General features: G+C 44.7%; 3 protein-coding genes and 1 non-coding gene across 4 annotated transcripts; all 4 read left to right on the top strand.

The window, feature by feature from the left end:
* Window positions 1–215: 215 nt before the first annotated feature.
* LOC133923569 (peroxygenase-like) lies at window positions 216–1,692 on the top strand. The gene is made up of 6 exons (XM_062368851.1): window positions 216–560; window positions 658–810; window positions 913–998; window positions 1,120–1,214; window positions 1,311–1,436; window positions 1,542–1,692. Exons 1-6 carry the CDS (start codon window positions 308–310, stop codon window positions 1,690–1,692), a joined length of 864 nt encoding a protein of 287 aa, XP_062224835.1. The 5' UTR covers window positions 216–307.
* A 2,589-nt stretch (window positions 1,693–4,281) lies between these two features.
* On the top strand, window positions 4,282–4,355 carry TRNAI-AAU (transfer RNA isoleucine (anticodon AAU)). The gene has a single exon. It is a non-coding gene; the product is annotated as a tRNA-Ile (tRNA).
* An 11,688-nt stretch (window positions 4,356–16,043) lies between these two features.
* Window positions 16,044–18,599, top strand: LOC133924565 (uncharacterized). The gene is made up of 4 exons (XM_062370158.1): window positions 16,044–16,359; window positions 16,838–17,066; window positions 17,421–17,573; window positions 17,884–18,599. The coding sequence occupies exons 1-4, from the start codon at window positions 16,111–16,113 to the stop codon at window positions 18,555–18,557; spliced, it is 1,305 nt and encodes a 434-aa protein (XP_062226142.1). The 5' UTR covers window positions 16,044–16,110; the 3' UTR covers window positions 18,558–18,599.
* A 1,298-nt stretch (window positions 18,600–19,897) lies between these two features.
* On the top strand, window positions 19,898–25,650 carry LOC133924563 (uncharacterized). Its single transcript, XM_062370157.1, has 3 exons — window positions 19,898–20,849; window positions 21,099–21,271; window positions 25,268–25,650. Exons 1-3 carry the CDS (start codon window positions 20,307–20,309, stop codon window positions 25,413–25,415), a joined length of 864 nt encoding a protein of 287 aa, XP_062226141.1. The 5' UTR covers window positions 19,898–20,306; the 3' UTR covers window positions 25,416–25,650.
* Window positions 25,651–25,930: the final 280 nt, after the last annotated feature.

Raw genomic sequence — 25,930 nt, 5'->3', positions numbered from 1 at the left:
AAGCCAAAAGAAGCCTCGGGACACGAAGGAGCATCACTTGCTGCATCCCGCGACACGTTGCGGCGCGCGCCATGCACGCGCCCACGTTGCGTGCCGCGGCGTCCTCTGCCACGCCACGTCCCGCGACCGCCGAGCCACTCTATATCTGCGTCCGCTGCTGCGGTGACACTACCTACATCGGATGTGCGACTCCACCTGCTTGTTGTTGTCTCCATCTCTCACTTCTAGGAAGTAGAAATCGCAGTTTCTGTTGAGTCTCTCTGATTGTACAGCATAGCTCTAGTCCGCACGCGGTAGCGGAGCAGAGATGCAGGGGGCGACGACCAAGGCGAGCAACGGTGACCGCGGCGCGGTGAGGGCGGAGGTGAAGAGCCACGCCGGTGGCGAGGTCGGGGAGATGGTGAAGCAGGGCGACGGCGCCGGTGCCAAGGTCGGGGCCATACATCACGGCATGTCGTCCGTGGAGGCGAAGGACTCCCAGACCATCGTCGCGCTGCAGTCGCCGGTGACCGTCATGCGCCCTGTCCGCGGGGACCTCGAGGAGCACGTCCCCAAGCCATGTGAGCACGTGTTCTTTCAGCTCTTGGTTAGCGTTCAACAATGCCAGGTGCACGGTTTGCCTGCTGGATTAAGGTGTATCCATGATGGACTGAGCAGATTTGGCGAGAGCTCTGGCGGCGCCGGACATCTACCACCCCGACGGCACCACGGACGGTCACAAGCACTACCATCTGAGCGTGATGCAGCAGCACGTCGCCTTCTTCGACCGCGACGACAACGGCATCATCTACCCCTGGGAGACTTACGACGGTATACATGCGGGTCGCTGCCTCTCAAATTCGTACTCTTTGCTGAAAAAAAAGATGCATTGACACATCTCGTTACACATGCATGGTATACCAAACTATGTAGGATGCCGTGCGCTTGGATTCAACATGCTCATGTCTTTCTCGATCGCTCTCGTCGTGAACGTGACCATGAGCTACCCAACTCTGCCCGTGAGTACGCTGCCCAATATGCATCCGCCTCTGCAATACATCTCATCTGGTCGCAAAAATGTTCCGCTTGTATGGTTTTCATCTGCATTTTTTAAGTTTTAACCGCGATTTGTGAGTGTAGGGCTGGCTGCCGTCTCCTTTGTTCCCAATCTACACCCACAACATCCACAAGAGCAAGCACGGGAGTGACTCTGGGTCCTACGACAACGAGGGCAGGTATGCAGTTCGTGAACAGGATCCGATCAGTACTCTACTTTGGACGACTGGCCTTGCTAATAACTGCCAAGTGTGAAAATTCCCGGGGGTGTTCAGGTTCATGCCGGTAAACTTCGAGAACATCTTCAGCAAGTACGCCCGCACGTCCCCTGACAGGCTAACCTACAGCGAGCTGTGGTCGATGACCGAAGGGTTCCGGGAAGCGTTCGATTTCTTCGGCTGGTAAGCACGGATCAGCACTGAGCTTCCACCAACTTCCTGCTGCGCGTGGGGCAATGGCCCAGGATGGCTGATCGATCTGGGAGCATGCATGTGTTTGCGTCGCAGGTTTGCGGCGAAGCTGGAGTGGTCGGTCCTGTACGTGTTGGCGAGGGACGAGGAGGGGTACCTGTCGAGGGAGGCCATGCGGCGCATGTACGACGGCAGCCTCTTCGAGTACGTGGCCATGCAGCGCGAGCAGCACGCCAAGATGTCCTAGGCTGGCCGGGCCGGTGGGGTGGTCGTCGTCTCCCAGGCCGTGCGCGTGCGTGGAATGGAGGTGAACGACCTGTGTAGAATGTAGATGGGACTCCGTGGCGTCTCTTGGATGTGAATAATGTACATCAGACGTGTCAAAAAGCATGTCATGTAGCATGTACTCCCGCCGATCAATAACGCAAGGTTCGCTGTTACCTCTTGAAGGACCAAGAATGTACATGACCGAGAATGATTTTCTATCTCTTTTCAAACACGCATCTTAAAACAAGGGCGGAAGCAAATCAGGAGAAAATCACGTTGCGGAGAAAATCAAGTAGCTATAGAAATCTTTAGAAAAACACGGCTCTCAAGTTTCATTCAAACTCATCTAACGGGTCATCGCTAAGAATCAACAAAAAGAAAAATCATTGGAAAAAAAGATTCTTCAAGTTTAGATCATCCAATAAAGAGATTCTTCAAGTTAATGATTTGAAAATAAAGGAATTCAATACTCACTTATATATATTAGTTTGTGAATTTTATACCTTTAGCAATAAGAAGAATGAAGTAAAAAAAATTTAGCTCAACAATCATAACGAAAATCACCAGAAAGGTAATAGCTCGAAACAAAATAAAAGAGCTAATGAAAAAAAATAGAAGGAAATAAGCACAAGCACAATGAGAACAAAAATTTTATTTCATCGAGAGGACAACCCTATTTTCTGAATTACAAGGTAGTTTTCTAAAAAATATCATCGCATATTACAAAAACTCTTATCTTTATTTTCCTCTAAAACCTAGCACTCAAAGCTTAAATGGCTGGCTTACCCCTCTCCTATAGTCTTACTTCTCTATTTATAGGTATAGGGAGGTTGCTTAACCCTTAAGTCTCATTTACTTCTAAAACACCTCTCTTCCAATTGCTTCCTACCTATCACGGGGTATTTTAGTCTATTTTTTGCTCCGTTCATTGAATGGATGTGGCTTCTTCATGATTTAGCTTCGTATCAACGCAAGCTTTACGATGATACCACGTGCACTCACTCCTTTCACGATTTTAAGGTTAAACCACGAAACCGCCTTGCACGTTTCTCAAAACGTGACTCATTGCTACTTGGTTACACCTTAAGCAAGCGCTCCGATGTCGACATGTGTAGTCTATTTTGTGATCTTAGCCACCAACAAGTCTCTCCCGCTCTCGATCCCTCGGACCGTCATGTCGTTACAACGGTATCCCATTTGCTTGACTTTATCAACACATCATCTTCATCCACCTTCACACCCTTTGCTTTACCTCCATGTGTACAGCTAAGACCACCCTCGACTCCAACCGGTCTCCTCGATCATCCCGCACTAAGCACCCTCACTTAGCCCCGATCATCCCGTCGTCGACTGTCAAGTTGTATCAATCACCTCCATAACACTAGACAAGCAAACATCATCTACAACACCATTATGGATTAGTCAAAATCAAAATCCTCAATTGAAAACACAACACAGAAAAATCGTGTACGCCGGATGTTTCGGTGTTCAACCCTCCTGAGCGTCAGACCATCCGGCGTGCTCAGCTCCTTAATTTGGCCATGTTGCATCTTCTCTAAAAATATTAGTCCGGCGAGCCTATTATCTCATTGCCGGACCATCCGGCACGTGCATCTCTACCAGGCACCCATTTTGCAACATCTCTGTAAGAAATAGTCAGGTGTATTCTTCAGCGTTCATATTGTCCATTGCTAGACCACCCGACGTGTAGTGTTCACCCTAGACACGTTATGCAAGCTCTTTAGACAAATTAGTCCAACGTATACTTCTGTCCAACACCGGTCCATCTTAAGTGCACTTCAACTTTTGCTTCTGAATTGAAAAGCTCCGGCGTAAACCTCATCTAAACGTCGGATCATCCGACGTGTTCAATTTTCAGAGCACCAGATCATCTGACATACGCAATTTTTCTGTACTTAGAGATAAAAACATCAACTGAATTTTCTCTACAACTTTAATTAGTCAAAAAAATAATTACAGTATAACTTCATGCTCATATAATCTAAAAACTAAAATAACAATATTGTTAATCATTCGCCATATATGAACTAATGTATATTGTAACTGGTTGCTCACCTCTCCGGTTCACCGGCTGTCTCGTTCCTCCCGTGCGGTGGTGGGTCATTTACCTTCCGGTCCCCCTGCTGTGATGGTCCTCGTCCCGGAAGGCTGGGAACGGCCCGGCTCTGCTGCGTACCGCCAAAACCAAATCACCTCTTAGTGTTGCTTAGTGCTCAGGTGCATCCTACTGGGTAGTCCTAAACTTCAGTAGTTCTCCGGGCAAAGCTCCGGAGAAAACCAGCCGCGGCTGCCTGCTGTGCTACGCGATTCGCTATCCCACCCGACGTGTTTCGGGCAGGATGCATGATTGGTGGCCCATTGCGACGCTGCGCCATGTCTTGCCGGATGGTGTGGTAGCGTAGTTGAGCAGCCTGTTGTGTGGTCGGTTAAGCCCGAGCTACCGCCGTGCCCTCCATTCCTGCCCGGTTTCAGTTCTTGTAAGCTCGCGAACTCCTGATCGCGCTTCCTATTTCAGTGATGGAGGGAGTTCGAAACATTTCATACACAAGGCCTATTAGCTCAGTTGGTTAGAGCGTCGTGCTAATAACGCGAAGGTCGCAGGTTCGAGACCTGCATGGGCCATCTACTTTTTGCCGTTCAGGGTGCACGTTTGTACATCACTGCAGTGCAGGGTGCACGTTGGTACCTTATTTATTTCTTTGTTTTACTCGTTTTGAGACTATTTGAGATTCTCCGATGTGTTTATAACTCTTTGTGTTTTAATCCTTCCTGAATGTCAAATACATCCACTAAAAAAAGTCAAAATACATGTTAAACGCTTTTGCCCAAAAAGAAAAGTAAAAGGAAATCGCCTCAAGTGCATATGTACCTGAAGTTCTTTAAAGTGCACGTTCAAGTTTACAAAAATTTAGATGTATAGTACATAGGAAATAGCAAAAGAGGCCGGGGAAAATTGACAATGACGCTAATTTCTAGAATGACAATACCACATAAACAGTTCTACAAGAATTTGACACAACACACGCTCGAGCGCACATACATAAAAAAATGTTATTTATAATAAATACTTTGTAAGATATCTGAAATAAGTACATATGATAGATGATAATAAAGTAAAAACATCTACTAATATGTTAGGAATAAGAAAGATTCATAATCAGTTAGCACACGATATTGAGATATTTAGGATATGTTTGTTTCAGTTGGAGATTGTGAAAACAGCTTATAGATTGTGAATTATAATAAATTGGATTGTGAAAAACTGAATTGCGGATTGTAAAAGATAGTAAAAGATAATTTATTAGATTATTACAATCTAGTGGAATCCAACTGTTTTTTTCAGCTTACAAATTGTGATCACAATCCAACTATTTGTTTCAGCTTGCAAATTATGACTATAATCAAACTTTTACAATCCAAAACAAACATGACCTTATAAATGACACAAAATACATAATAGATGAAATTACAATACGAGACTATCTATGATAAATAATGATATGATAATTGGATTAAAATTTCTATAATATTCTTTACAAACCACAATCATACATGAATAAAGTATTAAATTTATTTCACACCAAGATAATATTTCATACATCTCAGAAATATGAAAGCAGGTGTGATATCAATATAGCAAGTGGACCGTGAGAGAATTTTATAGACAAAGCAGTTCCCTGTTCAAAAGTTACTGTTCACAATTTGATATTATTCACGATCTTTTGCAGGTTGGTGAAACCAATAACTCAGCCAGCTACATAATAGTTGTAAAATTCTTACTTAATACTTACCATTCTTTTCACTAGCTTATTTTATAAATAACAAAGTTTTCCTTAGATATCCCTAGTCTTGAACATATATGATCAGTTTTTATCATCACTTAAACATTTTCACCCAAAGAGAACACTTCTCTAAGAATACATAGTTCTCTTTACTCTATTATGGCTATCCCAGATACAAGAATTATCTGAGAACTACTGAAGAGATTTCTCCTATGAGATAGGTAGCATACAAACTCATCCCATATAAATAAAATAGAAAACCAAAAGATTTTCAAAGACAATACTACTTCATTTTCACAAGCATAATTTATAAATAGTTTTTCCTTTTGAGAACCCGATAATTACATACAGACGGAGATTTACCTTACAGTGACGATGGCACAATTCTTTTCTTCAATATAGACTATTTCACAAGGTGAACTACTACTAGAGATGAGAGAGGGAGTGCTATCTATACTCTCTCTTCTCTCGAAGATGCTTGCTCAATGATTGGTGGCTTTCGTCTGGTGTCTCTCTTCTGCTACTTGAAGCCTCCATTTATAGTCACGTGAGAAGCCCTTCCCTTCCTTATTTAATTCGATCTGGGTACTTCGATAGTAGTCAGAAATATCATAGACTGGAATAATTTCTTCCGCCAACCCGTTTATCTATGTGAAGCCAGCAAGAAACCACGTGAAACTATTTGTTTTTTTCTCTTCTCTAGTTATCTTCATATGTATGAGTATCTCTAATTATTGATATCTTTCAATTATTAATATCTTCATATTTATCAACCAACCAACTAGTTAACCCAACCCAACCAACCCACCGTCCCAGACCTACCCACTTCCCCTGACTCCCATCCCAGCCCAACCACGTGAGGCCACCACCCAACCACATCTCACATCCCAACCTCGATCCAGTACCGCTCACACCTAGAGGGTTCCGTTTCTTCCGAATTCCTTCCGAATTCCACCGAACTCCCGACGAGAACACGATAATCCCTCTGCCTCCAGCGTGCATTGACGAGATCCCCTCCCCTGCGGTGGTTTTCCAAGATCGGTCCCCTGTGCATTGACAAGATCTCCGCCCTGTTGGCGGTCTTCTCCAGGCCCCTTCTCTCTCTATTTGAGCTTTTGGGCGTGGTGGCAGCGATTCAGATCTTCTTCGGCGGCTGGTGGTCTTCTCCAGGGGCGCTACAGCAATGGCTTCTCAGAGGAAGGGATTGGACCCTTGAGGGACAGGTGGATCCTTCTCTGCCATAGGAAGCCCCTCAGCGAGCTCTACAATGCGAGCATGCCAAATCATCCATGAATTGTTGCGTATATGTGAAGCTTGTCAATGTTGTGCCAACAGAAACCATGGATGCTGCAAATTTGATCCAAATGGTAAACAGAAGAACAACGCTCATCAATATGTGCTATTCGAGCTCTACCAACGACCATTGTCATGGATTATGAGGCCAATGTGAATGGTAAACAGAAGAATGATGATCAGTCAACGGTGGAGACCTCTGTTGCTTTTTTGTTTTCCTTTTGGACAATCTGGCTTGTGATTAATGAGAAATAAAATGTTGTAGTTAGAAACTACTTACGTTTATGACTTGGACTATCTATGAAACTACTGAATAAAATCCAAGCATCCGAATTTTCTATCAAAATTGTACTTGAACGCCTGAACAAAGCTTACTGTACCGACGATGAAAGAATTACTGAAGAAAGCTTACTCTACCGACAATCTATTTTCTATAATTTGGATTCATTAGTTTATAGATTGTCTCAGTAGCGTGGATTCGGTAGTCCTCTAGATTGTTTGAGTAGTTCTTGCTCCTTTCCTTCAATAGTCTTCCTTCCTTTTTCTTTAGTAGCTTAGAATTCTACTGAAGAAATTTTACCATGACTCAGAGACCTAAAAATTATACCAAGTGTGAGATTTTGCTATCACTGGAATTCAATAGTTCCTCAAACACAATTACTGAACAATTATTCCAAAACAACCGAACATTATACTACCATGATTTGGATGCCCCAAAATTATAATGTGTTGGAATTTGCAATAAATTTGATAAGTAGTGCTCCAATAGTTTTTTTTATTAAGTAGAAATCCGTTTTTCCTTTCAGTAGTCGTCTAGGGTTATACTGAAGAATTTTACCATGAGTTGTAGTCCTCCTTCCAAGCCATGATAAATATTTTCAAGCTTCCAAGTCATAACAAATTTTGGTTCAGTAAATCTTTGGTTAGGATTCAGTAGATGAGTTAAGAGGTGGGGATTCAATAGATAAGTAACATACCCTCCCTTTTCCTGCCTGGGGCATCTTCTCCAAACTCTCTCCCATGCCAATGTACCCCACCACAGCTAGATTGACTTCCGTCCAAATTTCGGCCTCCTAACCCCAAAAATGGCCTTCTCTCGACCAGGGCATCCGATTCCTCCCCATCCTAGCTTTTTTCGTTGAGCAGTGCAGTTCGAGCTCCGGCGGCCATGGTGTCAGGACAGATGTTGCTCGTCGGTCGCGGGGGTGGAGCCATTTCGCGAGATGGCGGGCGGGGCACAAGATGGAGCGCGAGTGTGGTCTGGCGTGGGTGGGCAAGAGTGGAGGCTCGGTCATGCGGATCTGGGAGGTGGCTCGGCCGGGCTGAAGCGCACGATGAAAATGGAGACGCTATTGGGTCCAGGTTCAAAAAACCGACCGGGTAACCGAAAAACCGCGATAACCGCGGTTACCGGTCAAAAATTCAAAAAAATTTGGAGAAAATTCATTCGGCAAAATTTAAATTTTTGCGAAAAAATCGTGTTTTTGCCCTCTCGGTAACTGCTCGGTTTTGGTCGGTTACTGAGCGATTTTCTCGCATTTTTGATTTGATCGGTTACCGAGCGGTTTGGGTCAGTAACCGCTTGGTTTTCTCGATTTATCGAGCGGTTTTATCGAATTTCAGCGCAGTTCAACAAAAAAACCTAAAAAAGGGCTCAATCTTGTAAAATCGATAACTAATTCATCTGAGCTTCAAATCAAGTGAAACAAATTTTGTTGGCTTTCTTGTAACATGATATACATGATAAAAGTATTTATACTCATAAAAAAGTTCAAAATTTTCTGTGAGAAATTTTATTTGTTAAACCAAGTTAAATGCATAGTTTACTCTTTGCTAATCCAAAAATCATGAAACTAATTTTTTTAGTCTTATTACATGATCTTATATCTTTTAAAAATACATGAACTCATGAATTAGTTATTGTAACATGCATGATTGTGTAAATGTGTTGTGACTAGATTAATTCATAACTGACCCATCACACCTCAAAAATTAGTGAAACCACTTTCATTAGCTTATTTATACTATTATTTATGTAGAAAAAATAATAGTAGACATAAAAAAGTTAATTATAGTGCTGTTTATTAACATATTCACTTTATGCTTGTGAACTTTGTAAAAATCATAGAGAATTTAATAAAACTCTAAATAAAGTGAAATCAATTTTAAAGATTCTCTTAAAATATGTTTTATACAAGAAAAATATGTGTTTGCATGTTACACTTTTCCTTAACGTGAGTTAATAACTGAGCCGCACGCTTCAATTTTTTTTTTCAAACTTTCTCCCTATAGAATATGATACAAACGACATTATTTTTGAAAAAAAAATTCACAGAAGGTCTTAGAATTGTGTCTAGTTTTTTTAAAGATTTTTTTTGAATTGTTTTATTTTTTTCAAAATTTTTAAATTCAAATTTCGGTTACCGAACGGTTTCTGAAACCGAACCGGACTGGGAAGGTCGGTAACCGCGATTTTTGGGCGGTTACCGATGGTTTTTTGAACCCTGATTGGGTGGGGGTGAGAAGCTGGGTTTCGACAGGTGGAGTCCGGTTGGTTGAGAGGGCAGGTCATAGGTGTAAAATGTTGTTCCCATGCGTATGTGTGTATATATATATATCATAATTAGTTCTTTCTTAGATTTTACACGTATTTACACAGTTTCCTAGACCTTTTACATCCACATTGAAACTTCATTTACAAGCAAACAATCTCTACTACTTAAAAAAAATATATATAGTGATATTTCTAATATAGGCAGTATGTCCTACCTTTCCCCATGTCCACCCCTCTGTTCGGTGCCAACATGTGGGCCACGCTCTGCGCCACTAATCTCACGCCCTCACTCTGCTTTCATCTCTCTGATTTTTACTCCTTCCATCCGCACCTCCTCTCCCCAGCACTCTCGCCTACCCTAACCACGCCGTCAGCCCCCCGTTCCTTCCTCCCTTGCGCCCCCTCCCCACCCAGCATCAATGACTCCAACATTCATAGTCGTCGATCAACATCGACGCCACCGCGCTGCTCCCCTCTCGATGGATGTCATCGTGTTCCCTCTGCCTTTCCACGATGATGACTTCGAATTTGGTGATTTCACCTTCGCCTCCGCATCAGCGCCCCAGCTGCCCCTCACTGATCCCTGACCCACCACCTTCCATTGTGACGCCCGTCTCCGCAACTACCGTCGTCCGTTTTTCTCCTCCATCTCCTCTCTCTGCCCATGCCGTGCCGCAACTGCCGCCGAAAAAGCCGCCGCACGATCTCCACCCCGCGCCCCTCTCCGCAACCGCTCCTCCCGCCTATATAATCCAAATCAAACCTCCGGACGGGCCTCCTCTCACCACACCGCACCCAAAGCCCCAAATCTCATCGAGTTTCCTCCCCCAGAGCGCCTTCACTCCGTCGCCGAACCTTCCCCGAAGGTTGCCGCCGTCGCCGAGCCGTTGGAGACCGCCCCGACGCGAACTTGCCCCTCAAACGGGTTCGCCATCGTCTCCTCTCCGCGTTCCGCCGCTCGCCGTCGAAGTCCGGCCACCGGAGCTCAACTCCGGCGACTCTCCGGCCAAGCACCGCCGCACTGAGCCCCGCGCCGCCGACCAGAGGAGGAAGACTCAAGGTGAGCCGTCCGATCTTGCAGCAACGGCCACGATTAGATTGCAAAATACCCCTTCGCTAGCCATTCAGATCGCGCCACGTGTCCTCTTTAACCTAGTCAGCTTATGAGAGCCACGTCAGCGCCACGTGTCAGTCGCGTCAGCCGAGCCGAGCCGGTCAGCGTCCACGTCAGCGTGATGATGTCATGCTGACGTCATAAATAGGGATTTCTAATTAAAAATAAATCTGTTAATTCTTTTAAATATGTACTTTTGCAATTAGGTCCCTAGACTTTTATGATTTCACAAAACAACCCCTGATAGCCCTGTTATTTTACTTTTAGCCCCCTGAACTTTTAGTTAATTGCGAATAGGTCCCTGGACTTTTACAAATCAGCCCCTAGAATTTTCTGTTTTACAAATTAGCCCTTGTTCTTTTTCAGAAAAGCCCTTGTAGCTTAAAACCCTCATAACTTTTTCATACAAGCTCCGTTTTAGGCGATTCTCGCGCTCCCGCGATCGTAGCAGCGAGTACTTTCCGTTAGCAGGCTTTTTATAGCGCCTTGCTTCTGTTTGGTGCACTGTTCTTAGTGTTTCTTTTGTGTTGTTTGTCGGAAGTTCCTGCGATTAGTCGATGACGTTCTGGAACAGTTCGAGTAACTTCAAGATCAAGATTTTGACAACACTGAGCAGCACTTCGGAAGGAGGCAAGTGTCCTTGAACATCTTGCACCTATTTTTAGGAATTTATGTTAGTTGTTTACCCTTCATTGCATACTTGTCTAAATTGGAAACCTATGAATAGGGTTTACTAGCTTTTGTCTGAATATCCTTGTCGCCATTGATGGGTCATGGGAAGAAAATGGTAGATATGCTAGTCGCTGTCCTGGTTGGGTTAGAAGTTAAACTTGATTAACGATTATGCAACATGAATCGAGTATGGTAATCTTTCGTAGCAACATGAAATAGGGATCCTAACAGGATGGTTGTTATGTGGATGGTGCATGAAGGCGCATTTGTTGTGCCGCACGTTGGGAATGTGTCTGTTCCTGTGTGGGGTCCTAAGGACCGGTTCTTGAAGCCTGTAACCCGGCATAACAGCACAACCATGAGGCCTATATGGGTACGGCCTGGCCAAGTAATTAGTGCCCTTCATATTCTGTACGCACCAATGGACGGTTAAGTGGCACAAGAGGGGGCCTCTGCAGTGGATGGAATCCCTGTTAGTGGTGAAACCTTAGTGGGTGCATATGGATTTGGAGGCGCTTTGTAAAGGCCTTGTAGTGAGACCCCGGCTCTACACCCCGGAAGTGTGAAGCAAAACGGGAATCACGACTCGTGGGTAAAGTGTGCAAACTCTGCAGAGTGTGAAACTGATCGATCAGCCGTGCTCACGGTCAAGAGCGGCTTGGACTTCTTCTTGATTAGTTGGGATCAGGGTTCTGGTATGGATGGTCGGGTAACCAGGTAATGGAATTGTCTGGTGAGTTATGGTAGCCGGATATGGAATATCTGGTGAGCCTGGTAGTCGGATGGAATCCGATAAGCTGTTCTTGTTTAAGTTGTGTCTTCATATCTAGTAAATAGGATGCTTGATTCTGGGAGTTGTAGGTTAATGTTGCTTAGTGCAGTAAACCAGTGTCTAATATTTTCTTGACTTAAGCCCTCATGTCATATTTTCCTACACTTGCGGAGTACGATATGTACTCACACTTGCTATTTCCAAAAATAAATGCTGCTCAGTTGGAGAAGACTACACAGAGATCAATGAAGCTGAAGACTACAATGAAGATGGAGCGTCCTAGGTCGCGTTGCCCCCAGTCGATTGCCTGTGGCGTGCCCTAAAGCTTTCATTGGAGTTTTCTCGAGTTCTTCCGCTGCTATTCAAAACTCTGGTAATTGTTTCAATAAAGTTGTTTTTGTTCGATATAGAACTGTATATCACTGATATGTCACCGCATGTATGATGAAATTGATCCTGGCATACATGTGGAATACACCTGGTTGTTCTTTTGAAAAACCGGGCGTGACATCCATGACGACTGGGGGACTTCGTGGTGAGCCCGATTGGATCCAAGCGGGATGCATCCGCACAGCCCACGTTACCAACGCCCATGTTCACCGCTTCCTCTTGGGAGAGGCTGCAAGGCCCACTCCCTCTCTCTCTGTTTGGCGTTGACGACCACGAGAAGGATGGGCAGGAAGAGGAAGGACTGGCAGGGCCGCCACCGATGGCCATGATGCACCAGCGCGCCCCATCCTTCTCCACTGACGAGTCAAGGCCTGCGGATCTGAAGGACCTCATCGCCGGCCTCTACGGATCTCAGCCGCCCTCCGCTGTCGACGCTGTGGATGCGGGCGCACAGGAGGGGGCGGTTGGGAATTCAAGGCGGCGACGGCCTCACCTGCTAGAGAAGATGGAGGCGGATGAGCACATGGGGATGGAATTGCAAAAATGGAGGTGAGCGTGTCACACTGTGATGCATTTTTTTTAATCACCGCCTTGATTCCTTTAGCTATTTTTGTCCAAATTTCATGAGATGTTGGGATTAGGAGGACTTTATAGTGGCATCAACACTATCCAGAAAGAACATATAAATTGTCACAATATGATGTTGCACTCACAAACCAGATAAAATATGATGGTTTCAAGCTCCTAGGATTATTTCATGGCCAACATGATGTATTGATGATAATAAAATGTGACAGTTAACACAATGCAAATTTGAATAAGGATCTAGTTGCTGGTGTAGGAGATGGGTGTGTTGTTTCTTTAGTTCTGACAAATTTTAAGCTAGGCAACCAAAGCTAGCCTACTTAAGAAAAATTGTGAAAACCTATTAGTAATGCAACATTAGGACCTCTCATATAAGGAAAAGTAAATCACACTATTGTCATATTCAAGATAAAAAGTAGAACTATTTTGCAGTGTATTGGTTTTTCCGTTTGTACGTACAACAAAGGTGAATGTTGGATTGCTAAGCTCCAATTAAAACACTATTCAGACAAATGTCACTAAGTATTTGATAGTAATTCAATGTCAATGATAGTTTATACTTAGAAGAGGATCACATACATACTCACAATGAATGATCATATAATCTTTCACGTAAGATAATTCTATAGAACTACAGCATTGTCAACCCCATTGGCAATTGTTTCCAGACTTTATTCTGTCTTTTAATCTTGCTATTTATCCTTCTCCATTGGTTGATGTGGTTCTCACACTCAAACAGGATGTTCATTGGTTGTTTGGTGTTAAAAATAGTGTCTTTAGTATTTGCACTGTTTTAACAATGTTAACAACGTTATTGCTTGAAAGATATATCTATGTTGATATCTGTTTTTAAGGAGTTAATAATATTATCATGTGTAAATTTATAGCTCCCGTTACAACACACGTATATTAAACTATACAATCTAATTTAAACACACATGCAGAGTAAAGTCATCATTCATCCCCTGAATGTACTAGAAACAAAAACAATTACAAATAAGTAGCAGATCTGCCATATGACAGTACAGATAATCACTTCTTAGATCTATTGATATAAGCAATATTTATACATATACTTGATATAATCTTGTATAAATTTTGTTTTCGTTAAAACGCACGGATATCTAACTAGTTAAAAAAAATATTTTTCTGCAAAGAGAAGGGAATAGTACCTTCGTACATAATTAGTTGTCGATGCAGAATCCGTTGAACGAACAGTTGTATTGTACCCCTAAAGAAAAAATAAGAACAGTTCTATTGTAGGATTATGCGGCGTTTACTTCTTTTTTTTTATGAAGCAGGAACTTTATTAGTTACACATAATGTTTATAGGTACAACGAAAATACTCGGAGGGTTAGAAAGCCAAACATAATGACCTGGACTCAACATTGAAACGGCTTTGGCTGAGTTGTAGGGATGCAAATTTTGTATTTTTGAATTATTGGATTGACTCAAAACTAAAAAAGTAAACTATATATTCACTCCTATCTGATTAAGGTAAGAAACAAATAAATTAAATAATGATCCAGAATTACCTATTGGATATCCATTTGTATCCCTGCCGGGTCGTGTGCCTCCCTGTTATTGTTCGTGCTTTACGCTTAAAGCATAGTCCTTCAATTCTCACTGTCGTTGTCTTATCTCGCGAAGCATACACTACTATAAAAAAAATATTTTTATTTCTCTTTCACTATCATTTCAGTAATAACTAACAGTGACAATATATTACTACTAGTTCGTAAACTAAGGCGTATATAAAAAACCGAGTCACTAAAAATTGATAGTGATAGTGATATTTAAATTATCGCAGCCGGTTCGTAACATGAACTTGTAGTGACATTAGTAATCAAAAGACATGTTTTTAATAACCGACAGTGATACCTAAAAACCATACAAGTTCCTATGTCAGTGTCCTCAGTTTCTCCCGAGCGCCTTTAAATATTTCACACTTCGATCACTCACGCTCTCACCCTCTCCCCTCCATCATCGCCGCCATGATGGATCCACGTGATTCTTCTCCCGCTCCGGCCATTCCACCGCCACCCCGCTGACACCTTCTCTGACCACGCCACCCACACCCACCGGAGCAAGAGAAAAACATTAGTACACCTTCTCAAATGACGACAAGGCGGAAGCCCAACCAGAGAGCTCGGACGAGGCGTAAATCTCGAACTTCGGTGAATTAGCAGGGCCCCCTTCAACGACAGTGGCATGTGGGACTACTCCCTCGATGAACCGAAGGCGAAGAGACCCTGATCGAGCTCAGATGATGAGGAGGAAGACAAGGAGGAGGAGGAAGATGAGGAAGAGGCTGCGGAGGAGGATCAGGAGGCCGGCGATGGCAATGAGGACGACGGTGGTGATGACGATGACTATTCGTTCATCGTCGTGGTCGACCGGTAAACACGATGCGCGCATTTAGGATTTTTTTCTCACGCGGGATTAGGGTTTTCTGCGCTCGGCCGTGCATGTATTTTGTTTTTTGTGTACAATGATAAATTTAGTGACTTAATTATATATTAGTATGATATAAATATCTAATTCTAGAGATTAGTAATATAAAACTCGGTTAAATTATTATCTATATGTTTAAATTTTAACTTTTATTTGCTTTGGATTGAGTATCACTGCCGGATTGTAGCGGTAACCGACAGTAATAAATATATAAATCGGCGTTCATATCGAGCACAAGGTTGACCGCCTCACTGTCAAGCGTGCCTCCAAAGCTGCCGAGTGCGTCAATCAGGGAAGACGACCGCACAAGCAGCGACGAATTGGTGCATGATGCTCTCACCGCATCCTTCGATTTTTGCAGAACGCATGCAGGATCATCCAGAAAAACGCTTAGCAAAACCGAAGGTGGAAAGGCGGTTCTGAAATTCACCTTCGTGTATATAACCTTTCTTTTCTTCTTGCCGTCCAGATCCACCAGCAGATCATCAGTGAGCATCACAAATTTTCTCGTCCGGCATTTACTGAAAGACATGGGAAAACATGGCCCGCCCGTCTCCAAAGCACTCAAAAGGCCGAAATCCTGGAGCTTTGTTCTGCCTTTTCTGATGACAACCTCAGGCCCAGCTGACTACTGAATATTAGCCCTCTAGGCCTATAGGCAGTTCCGGGCTTCTGGTGTGGTCTTGTGACCTGCGGGCTTTCCCTCCGGGTCACCGCCGCCACCGCAGCACCCAGGAGACAGTCGCGCACAACGGTGCAAATGCTGCGAGCGGCGGCGTCAAGGTGCGCCCGCAGCGCCGTCAGGCGGCTGTCGTCGGCGGCGGAGGCGTCCCTGGTCGCCGCGGCAGCGCGGCGGCAGCGTCCCCTCGACGATGGGGACTGGTCGTACTACCGGGAGTGGTGGGGCGAAGACGACGGTCCCGGCGAGGGGGCGCACACCGTCTTCCGCTGCCACTCTGAGTGCGGCAACGGCGTCGTTTCCGTCGCCGCCTACCCCGCTTCCCGCCCGGTAGCTATCGTTTCCCTTCCCTGATTGATCTATTTCTTGTGCTAATGCTCGAGAAGCTATCGAAAATGTGAAAGACAAGGTTTTGGCTAATTAGGTAGGCACGAGAGTCGCTAAGCTTAAAAATTAGCAGCTTAGATAATAATTTTCGCTGTGGGGATCTGGTGTTTGGGTTCCCCCCTCCTTCTTGGCAAAAACATGTGTTTTTGTGTGTAGTTTCACCTACCAGCAAAGGCTCGTTCTGGTTTAGGAGCAGGTTATGCTGTTATGGGACAAAATGCTTGCGGAAAAATGGTGATGATGTACTTTTCTAATTTGAGGTTTCCTGTTTCAACTTTTCAAGAATCACCGTTGCACTATGATCATTTATTCCTAATGTAATAAAATACTGCTACTTTTGAAGATTCGTTTTTTTTTTTAGTGGACATCTGTTCTGAACTTAAATTGGAAGTTTGAAACACAAGTTTTTATCTGATATCAGGCCAATGAGCAGTGGCCAGCAGTGGAAAGATGGCTTCAAGAAAGAAATGCGAGATTATACCCAGAATCAACTGGAGCTGACCAGTTTAAGATCCTAGGTTACCAGTGGCGAGTAATGCGTTTTAATGATCATACACGGCAAAGCACTGTAAAAGTAATGACCTGTTACAGGAGGTCAGGTCACACGTCATTATACTTGATGCAGCAACCACATTGTTTAGCTGTTCCTTGTGAGTTCACTTGTACCATCTTGTTGGCTACCATCATGACTATGATATGCGCATCTTTGTTTATTTCATTTACATCATCTATTCATTTGTGCTGTTAATCGACAACCTTAAAAGAGCCCATCTTACACCTAACACAAATATACATATACATGCGTATATATACCAGTCAAAAGATACCAATGGCATGCCCTGATTATTCCTCAACTGCTAGTGTAAATATCATCATGATTGCGATATGTTGTGCTGATAAATGCACATGTACCTAGCTATTAGATGCAAAAGTAATGCAATTACCTTGGCTTTTGTGCTGTATCTCTTGCTTCAACACCAGCATCTGACAGTTGATATTTACAGATGTCAAGAGCATGGTATCAGCAGGATTGACGGCACTTACTTGTTCTTCTTATGATCTCCCCAGAGCAGCATCTGGACAGAATACGATGAAAATTTTGTGCATCGGCCATGGTGGCGGCAACTTACCCTTGTTTTTGGCTAGCAAATTCAGAGGTAAACACTATTATGAATTTCAGCTATTCCTATTACCGGATGCATCTTTAATTGAATGTTCGATTTGCTGATATTTTCTTTCCTGTGCATCGTACTGAAATAAGATTCCAGTTTTAGTTGGTTGATTCGCATCTGTATACCTTGAATAGACAATTGACTAAAAAAAGTGCATCTCCAATGCAAAACTGCTTGAAGTCAGATTGTTGAGGACTGTTTTGGCCTGATATACTATCCATGGTGTAGCTCTACCTGTAAATGCTGTAGCTCTCCACTTCATAGAAATGGCTAACCGGTGGTTCGTTTCTTTCAGGTGCTGCCATCCACATTGTGGAAATCGATCCAGTTGTTGTATCAGCTTCCATTGAATCCATGGGTTTCCCTGCATCATCTGTGAAAGGGTTATCATCCCAATACATGCAGCCTGCTGATGCTGATGAGCTATTATGGGGAGGCATACATGACCGCCTTTTTCTCCACATAGCTGATGCTGAGGATTTCATTGCCAATGACAGCAATCTATATGATATAGTCTTCATTGATGCCTACGATGGAGATGACATATTTCCTCACAAGCTCTGGGATGTCGATGGAACATTCATGAAGAACCTTGAGAAGAAAGTCCATCCTGTTCATGGCACCGTGGTCGTGAACCTCCATTCCGATTCTGAGCTGTCAGCTTCTGATGCGGAAAACAACGCCCATTTCCAGAGCATACTCCCCATGGGCAAGCATCTCTCCCAAGTCTGCAGGGCGTACAAGCAGCACTTTGGGCCAGCCTTCACAGCAGCCGTCCCTTGGCTCAGCAACATCACTCTTGTTGCCTGCCGTGATAAGGCGATAACAAGTGGTGCACGCCTAGGGCTTAGTCATAGGGATTTCGTTCTTGGCAAGCTTTTATCGAAATCCAACATGGTTGAGTATGCCTTGGGCTTGCCGTTCCCTTGTTTGCAGTACATCAAGAATGGTTTTACACTGGTTGAATGATATACTTTTTTGGGAATTCGAATGATGTAAGGATATTTCTTCTGTTTGGCCTTTGGGTCCGTCTCACAAATTGTTTTGAGAAATCCCCTTGATCGTAGCTCGTGCTGTGGTTCTGTTGCAGCCTATAGCTGTGCAGCGATTTCGTTACAGCCACAGATGCCTAAACAGTTAGATTTTGTTACTGCCTTGAGGGAGTTTCCTCTATCGTCAAGCTATGGCTAGACATGTCTGCTGCGTGCTGATTCAGCTGCGCAGTTGCACCGTGTTCCCTTTATTACATTGATCAGTAGTAGTTCCAAGAAAGCACAAGAGCGAAGTTTTCCTCCTTTGATCGATCGGGAGAGCACACGGCGCGAGCTTTGCTCGTGGAACAGACCAGTTGTAAGCTAGGCCCAGGACCCGACACATCCGGCAGGCCGGCACCGGGGACTGGGAGTCCAGCCCCGCGCCCGCGCCCGCGCGAACGGTGCTTCCCGCCTCGGCGCCCGCGCGCGGTTGAGGCGGCCGCACTGACCCGTCACGCCCGTTGTTCCGTCGGGTTCGCGGGCGGTTCGGTGTGACCAGTGAATCGCTTTCCCTCGCCGCGACGCGGAGTTGCGCGCGCGCCCGCGTACGCCTCCCGCGAAATCCACGTCCGTGCGCCGGGTCCGGGCCGCTTTTCCCCGCGCACACGATGGCGGGCTCGAGCGGTGGCGTCGGTTGGTCTCGCGGCTCGTCGGTGGCCAGTAGGAAAGGTGGTTCACAAGACAAGACTCCACCGTCGTCTCGCGATAATGTGATCCCGTGCGGGAACTCGGTGTTGCACTTGCGGCTAGCGTTACACGGCATGGCACCTTTGGCTTTGCGAGAGGAGGCGTGGCCGCAGAGTCAGAGCCGCGCGCGCACGTGAGGTTCATTAAGCCGGACGCCAACGTGTATCAGTGTACTAGATATGTCTCAAAATAAATGACGTCTTAGAGTTTAGTATAAGTATTGATGTAAGATATAAAATAAATATCTTACGCTCTTTTAATATCATTTGTGTGGAAAATGAGATTTATATTGAGAAGAAAGTTACTTAATGGAGAGGTAAGATTGAAAATTTTGAACTAAAGTTATCTTGAAATAATAAAATATTATGTATTTTGAATATTATAGAAGAGACTAAAACAGTATCTATTTTGAGACATATCTAGTACACTGATACACGTTGGCGTCAGGTTTAATGAACCTCACGTGCGCGCGCGAGAGGAGAGTACATAGCAGCTGGATGGGTGCCCACGAGGTTCTCGCGCTTGCCGATAGGATCGCGCTTTAACTAGAAGCCGAGTGTGGTTGACAAATGGCTTAATCTTATCTGCTTCTTGATGAACACAAAAGCAAAGCCTAGTCTACTCTTAAGCCGCGCGGCCGTTGCATGAATCACACGCATGACACATGTTGCATTTGAAGAGCTTGGGCTCAAGCACCATGCATGGCCCTCTCTCCAGATCGAGCAAAGTCGTCAATCTTGAACCCCTTTCTTATGAATCGATAACGAGCCACATCCACACACTCGAACACGCGTTTGCTAGTCAAAGAATAACCCGCCGACCTATATACAACCAAGCGGTTCCATCTTGTGAATTGTGATTTGTGATAGTTTAAATCAAGACAAGAGAGGTCAGATCTCGAGGAAGCCTCTCCGTCTCCTCCTCTCCTCTTCGCTCCTCTCTCTCAAGAAGAGAAAAGTAGCTCTGCAAGAGAGAGAGAGAGAGAGAGAGAGAGAGAATGTTGCTGAGGAGCTCGTCCACGCCATTTCTGCACTCCTTCCTCTCCTCCTCTCCTTCGTCCCCTTCCCCTCTGCAGCTCCGCCGAGCCTTCTCCGACAGCCACCTCCCATCCCTCCACCCGTCCAGGCCCAACGAGGGCAGAAGCAGCGGCGGCGGCGGCAGCAAAACCACCGGCGGCCTCCACACCGAACTCTCCTTCTCCATCTACAACACATTCAGCGAAGGCGCACCACTGGCGGCCCAGCAGCCTCACCAAGGTCAGCACGAACAGGAGCAGGATCAGAGGACGACGGTGCAGCCGGAGCAGCCGGAGCTGCCGCTGTTCCTGGCGAGGGGCCTCGGGATCGACCGCATCGCCTCGGGCCTCTTCACCGCCGGCGCCGCCAAGCCCACAGCTGCCTCATCAGCCAAGATGGACGGCGTGGAGGAGCGGGTGCAGGACGAGAAGGTGGCCGCGCTGGACGCGCAGTACAAGAGCTTGGTGGACGAGCAGCCCGGCAACGCGCTGTTCCTGCGCAACTACGCGCAGTTCCTGCACGAGGTATATATATCATCCTTCACTCACTGTGCTTATTACCAGTTTCCAGCCAGTTGGATGCATGGCCAATGCCAATACGCGCGTCTACTCGTCATTGTTGTTCTTGGGAGAACAGAACTTGATTGGTGGTACTGCTCTCTTGTACTGCAACTTAGTCAGATTGGGTTGGTTTCTTAAAGATCTTGATCAAAGTTAGATTAGGGAGCACAGGTGCTTGTTGTGTAACTGTGTTACGAATTACATCGCATGCAGGCGAAGGGCGACCCGAGAAGGGCCGAGGAGTACTACTCGCGCGCCATGCTCGCGGACCCCAGCGACGGCGAGACCATGTCGCAGTACGCCAAGCTGGTCTGGGAGGTGCACCACGACCCGGAGAGATCCCTCAGCTATTTCCAAAAGTCGGTGCAGGCTGCCCCGCAGAACAGGTAGCCGTCCACTCTAAATATTACCGTATATATCTATTGTCTTAATATTTAAAGTGTAAAAGAGTGTTCATGTTCGCTCTTGAGACTACAAATTACCATGTTAATTTGAAAAAAAGAAAATTAAAGTATCTACACCACTCATTATAATGAACATCTAACGGTCTAGATTTACTAAAGAGTGAATATCAAATATAATTAATAAATAGTTAAATTCAAAAATAAATTAAAAGAGTCAATATCAATATAATTAATAAATAGCTATTTAATTCCATATGAATTGAAAAGCAAAATAGCTAAACAAAGCATCCAGCAGTTCAGCGAGTCGCTGGCCAAGATGAAGCTGCCGATCAAGCTCAGCAGCGCCGACAGGGTTGTCATCCAGAAGAAGAATCCTGATAGCGAGGTGAATCAACAGTAGCAGTTGAAAAAGGATGGAGGCAAGGGTGTTCTATGGAAGCAGAGCTTTCTTCCGAACAAAATTTCTAGGGAGAAAAACAATCTCATCTTGCAAACTTATCGAGTTCGACACAGCATTCAACGTGCAGTTGGATCATTACTTATTAGATTTTGCTTGACAATTATATTGTTAACTTAATTCCTTCAATGAAAGTACAAATTCCATACTGTAGTAGAGTAACAGAGAATTTTGTTCGTGCGAGATCTGTATAATAAAAAAACTGGTTTAGTGATGAAATTGGCAAAACAAAGTGGTTTAGCAAAATGACGACATGATGATGTTCGTGTGTTGAGAAAAATCTACACCATTAATTGTCATGGGTCCGGATTATAAAGATATGGATTTAATAGATCATTTGAAGAGTTGGAATAGAATACAACATATGAGAAGGGACAAAGTCCTATACGGATACTCCCTTGAAGAAAAGGAAACAGACTCACATTCAACAGAAACATCAGATTGTCTTAAAAAAAGCCCATAATCTCATCCTAAATCTTTTATAGCCATCAACATCCATCAAGCAAGGAGAAAGAGGATAGAGAGGATGCTGTGTACAAAGCCATAATGAAGGGATGTCGACGTTGGCCAAGTGCTCGCCATTACTGCTTGTGGAGTACACCAGCCATAGAGACGTTGGGCAAGGATGCCGACCACCAGGGGCATGAACAAGCCAGCATGACATTGAACGTGCAGTTCAGCATGTACACGATCATCCTCTATCGTGGCAGGACAATCTTCATGAGTATCAAGCTATCCGTAGCCAACACGTTCCAGTAGCCCATGATTCCTGAGAATGAGATGAACCGAGAGGTTTCACTCTTGATGGCAGTGGTCGGGTCATTGGGGAGCGCGAGGAGCAAGAAGACCATGAGATGGATCACCGACCCGAAGCTGGTATGTGAGAGGGCGACGTGGCCCATGGACCAAGGACACAGAGCGACATCATCATGAGCGTCACATCTCACCATGGGAGAACCCGATGAGCTCGATCCACATCGCCATGAATGACAACACCGACAAGGGAATGGCCACCGTTCACCAGCATGACAAGCAAATAGCATAGAGTGAGGAGAAGGAAACAGGGGGCGTGCACAAACCCCGCGTCACTCCAAGACAAACCCTCCATCGACAGCCATGGCAAGTGCGACACCACCGTGGACATGACAACGTGCAGCTGAGCCCCATGTCCCCGCCTTCCTTAGTCGCAGATGACACGACACTGGTGAACACATCAGGCGTATCATTCCTGAGCGAGAGTAGCGTGACGCCCGCGATGGTAGAAGTACTCTGACTGTCCAATGCTGTGACACCTAACATGTAGAAGAGCACCACTTTGAGACTGCCACAATGCAAGCTTGGTGTATCTGGCCATGCACACTGGCTTAGCTATAGTAGAAGAGGCAAAAGTAACCCACGTACCCTGCCGACGAGCAAGGACCATGCGCACAGAAGTGTGCATGCCTGGCCTCCCCACTCATGAAGGACCGCACCTCTTCGCACCTGTTGCCCTGCTCCTTTGCAAGACTGGAAGGATCTAATGGCTCTAGATGGGGGGGGGGGGGTTTGAATATGGCACTAATAAAAAAAACTAAATCAACTACCAAATTCTAGAATAAAGAGCAACCTTAGCCTAAAATGAATAAAAACAAGTAGACGACCTAGCAAGCTAGAATGATAAGCACAAACATGCAAGCATATAGAACATAATTAAAATACGGAATTGAAACTTGCATTAAGGAAATGCTATAAGTAAAATACGAAATGTAACAAGAGTAGGGAAATGGACACCAAGCTTTTTTCCAAGGTATCGAAGAGTTGACACTCTCCACTAATCCTTGTTGGAGCATCCACACAAGGATGTCGCTCCTCCTTGAGTCACTAAGACTCAAGTACTCACTAGTGATTGCCACTTCTCCATCTCCGAATTGACGGGCACCAAACCAAGTACACGAGCTTCCTGGGACTCTCACAAGACCTCCAAAAGCTCACCGAGAATACCTCCAATCTCCACGACCGTCTAGGTGTTACCAACTACCAAGAGTAACAAGTCAACTGGTTCACTTGATCCCTATCAAGCCTAAACAGTAGCTAGATGCACACTCGCTACTCTTTAAGCACTAATGGAGTCCTTAATCTTTAATTAAGAACTTGCAAATCACCTCAAGTGCTCTCCCTTGCTTCTAGATGATACACACTGTGTATAAATGCTTCTGGGTTGCAATAGCAATGAATGAAACCAAGTAAGGAGGTATATATATGTTAGAGGTCCAAATTTAGCTATTGCCCAATCACTCATATTTTCTGTGAACACTGGATGATCCGGTGCACATGTCTCTATTAACACCAGACAATCCAGTGAGTATACTTTTTCCACACGCTGGTCTACCAGCTGTCAGTAGCCGTTGCAAAATGCTCCGGTGTTCCTCCACATAGTATCATCGGATAATTCGGTGAGTTATAGTCTTCTGCACCGTGACATGAGTCACAAAATGCTCTGGTGTGATATCCATCTCATCATCGGATCATCTGATGCCTTATAATCCATTTCCTCTGAAAATATCAAGCTTCTATTAAATAGTTTGGTGATAACTCCTTTAAGTCACTGGACAATCCGATCAGTTCAATTCAGATTTTCTCTAGAAACATAATCCTTCTGTTAAATAGTCCGGTGTATACATCTTTCAGATCACTGGACAATCTAATGCATGTAACTTCAAATTTCTCTGAAAAATAACTCTTTTGTTAAATACTCTGGTGCAAAATTTCTACCATCACTGGATAACCCGGTGAGGTCATTTGAAATCTTCATAGAGAGGAAAAATAGTCTGGTGAGTTTAATCCTTCTCGCTCTGGACAATATGATGAGAACAAACTTTCTGAACTCATCTAATTCAATCGACTTTGAGTTCTAACTTCTCAACTTCTCACCTATGAGCTTCTTTGAGCTAACTAGTGCTAGATTTTTGCAGGTATGCATCAACTATGTCTATACTCAACTAGATCAAACTACGACACTTAGCCCCACTTTATAGTACGGCCAAAAGACAAAAGAGATATTTGTGTACTCTAAGTGTCTTTCATCATATTATGACACTTAAAACTATAAGATCCTTAATCTTGATGCAAATATCATTTGATTGACTAATAGAATTCTATGAGGAAAAAAAACCTATTTAATCATTGTGAATAAAAAATTTGATTCTCTTCGAAACATACATATTAGTCATAATGATACAGTTATCATTAAAATACTTACCACTTATTTAGGAGCCTAGATAATACAAAGAAGAAGTGCTATGAAGAAATTACATAAAGCTAAAAAAACCAAAAAAAAGTCAAATATTTGATATGCAAATATTCTACGTAAGCACAATTTACACGTTAAAATATTAAATACTTAGTCTAGCCGCGTAAACTGCGCAGACCACTTTGCTAGTTTTATAATAATGTAGTTGCAAAACTCGAAAAATTCAAATTCTTAAGCTTGGGAGATAACGGTGGTTAATTTGCACGATTGCATTGCCCTGGCCTCTTTGCAGCCATGTCCTCGCGGCGTACGCCAGCTTCTTGTGGGAACAGGACGACGATGACTGCGGGGAAGGCGAGCAAGGCGGCACGGGTGGAGCGGCACCGGAGCGCGCTACGGGAACAGGGCAAGCGAGGGAGCTGGCCTCTGTGGCCGTCTGATCCCGCCGGGACACTGCAGGCGTGCTAGCGATGTGATGGAACCTGCAAACAAGTTGAACGAATCGGCGAATAAATAATGCGGCGGTCCGATAAGTTAAGCCAGCATGTAAACTCTGATGGTCTGATGAACTACAGATGCCATATGTTTTAAATTTGTGCTGCCTTTAGACAGCAAAGAATGGCACCTTCATGGAAGGTCGCGGGCCTCTTCATTCCTGCAATAAGTCTGCAAATACCAGCATCTCGTTTTTTTTTTTTTGGGTGGTGGGGGGGGGGGGGCAGATAACTAGCATAAACTGATGAAGTTACCTTGTGAAATTGCGATCACGGCACCGAGCGTGGTAGCCAGCCATGTGAGGCCACGCAGGCGTCGACGGCAACAGTTACGTTGGGAGGAGGCAGTTTGCCGGCGGTGAGGGGCTGCAGCAGGGGAGGTGCTTATAAGAGTACAAAGAAGGATGTCTCCGGGTCTTCCACAGGGTTTTTTTATCTAACAGTGGGAAAATGTCTCGTCT

Source organism: Phragmites australis, chromosome 7 (assembly GCF_958298935.1).
Source record: "Phragmites australis chromosome 7, lpPhrAust1.1, whole genome shotgun sequence".
Classification (NCBI taxonomy): domain Eukaryota; kingdom Viridiplantae; phylum Streptophyta; class Magnoliopsida; order Poales; family Poaceae; genus Phragmites; species Phragmites australis.
Note: the sequence above shows the minus strand (reverse complement) of the source record. Positions and strands in the feature narration are given on the sequence as shown.

What these genes read in the sequence shown, in the direction of transcription:
- LOC133924565 (XM_062370158.1), top strand. Translation starts at nt 16,111, where the DNA reads ATGCTGCGAGCGGCGGCGTCAAGGTGCGCCCGCAGCGCCGTCAGGCGG. An exon ending in CCTACCCCGCTTCCCGCCCG is followed by an intron (nt 16,360 to 16,837) that starts GTAGCTATCGTT and finishes ATCTGATATCAG; the next exon opens with GCCAATGAGCAGTGGCCAGC. An exon ending in TTTGGCTAGCAAATTCAGAG is followed by an intron (nt 17,574 to 17,883) that starts GTAAACACTATT and finishes CGTTTCTTTCAG; the next exon opens with GTGCTGCCATCCACATTGTG.
- LOC133923569 (XM_062368851.1), top strand. Translation starts at nt 308, where the DNA reads ATGCAGGGGGCGACGACCAAGGCGAGCAACGGTGACCGCGGCGCGGTG. An exon ending in GGAGCACGTCCCCAAGCCAT is followed by an intron (nt 561 to 657) that starts GTGAGCACGTGT and finishes TGGACTGAGCAG; the next exon opens with ATTTGGCGAGAGCTCTGGCG. An exon ending in CCCCTGGGAGACTTACGACG is followed by an intron (nt 811 to 912) that starts GTATACATGCGG and finishes CAAACTATGTAG; the next exon opens with GATGCCGTGCGCTTGGATTC.
- LOC133924563 (XM_062370157.1), top strand. Translation starts at nt 20,307, where the DNA reads ATGTTGCTGAGGAGCTCGTCCACGCCATTTCTGCACTCCTTCCTCTCC. An exon ending in ACGCGCAGTTCCTGCACGAG is followed by an intron (nt 20,850 to 21,098) that starts GTATATATATCA and finishes CATCGCATGCAG; the next exon opens with GCGAAGGGCGACCCGAGAAG. An exon ending in CAGGCTGCCCCGCAGAACAG is followed by an intron (nt 21,272 to 25,267) that starts GTAGCCGTCCAC and finishes GCCTCTTTGCAG; the next exon opens with CCATGTCCTCGCGGCGTACG.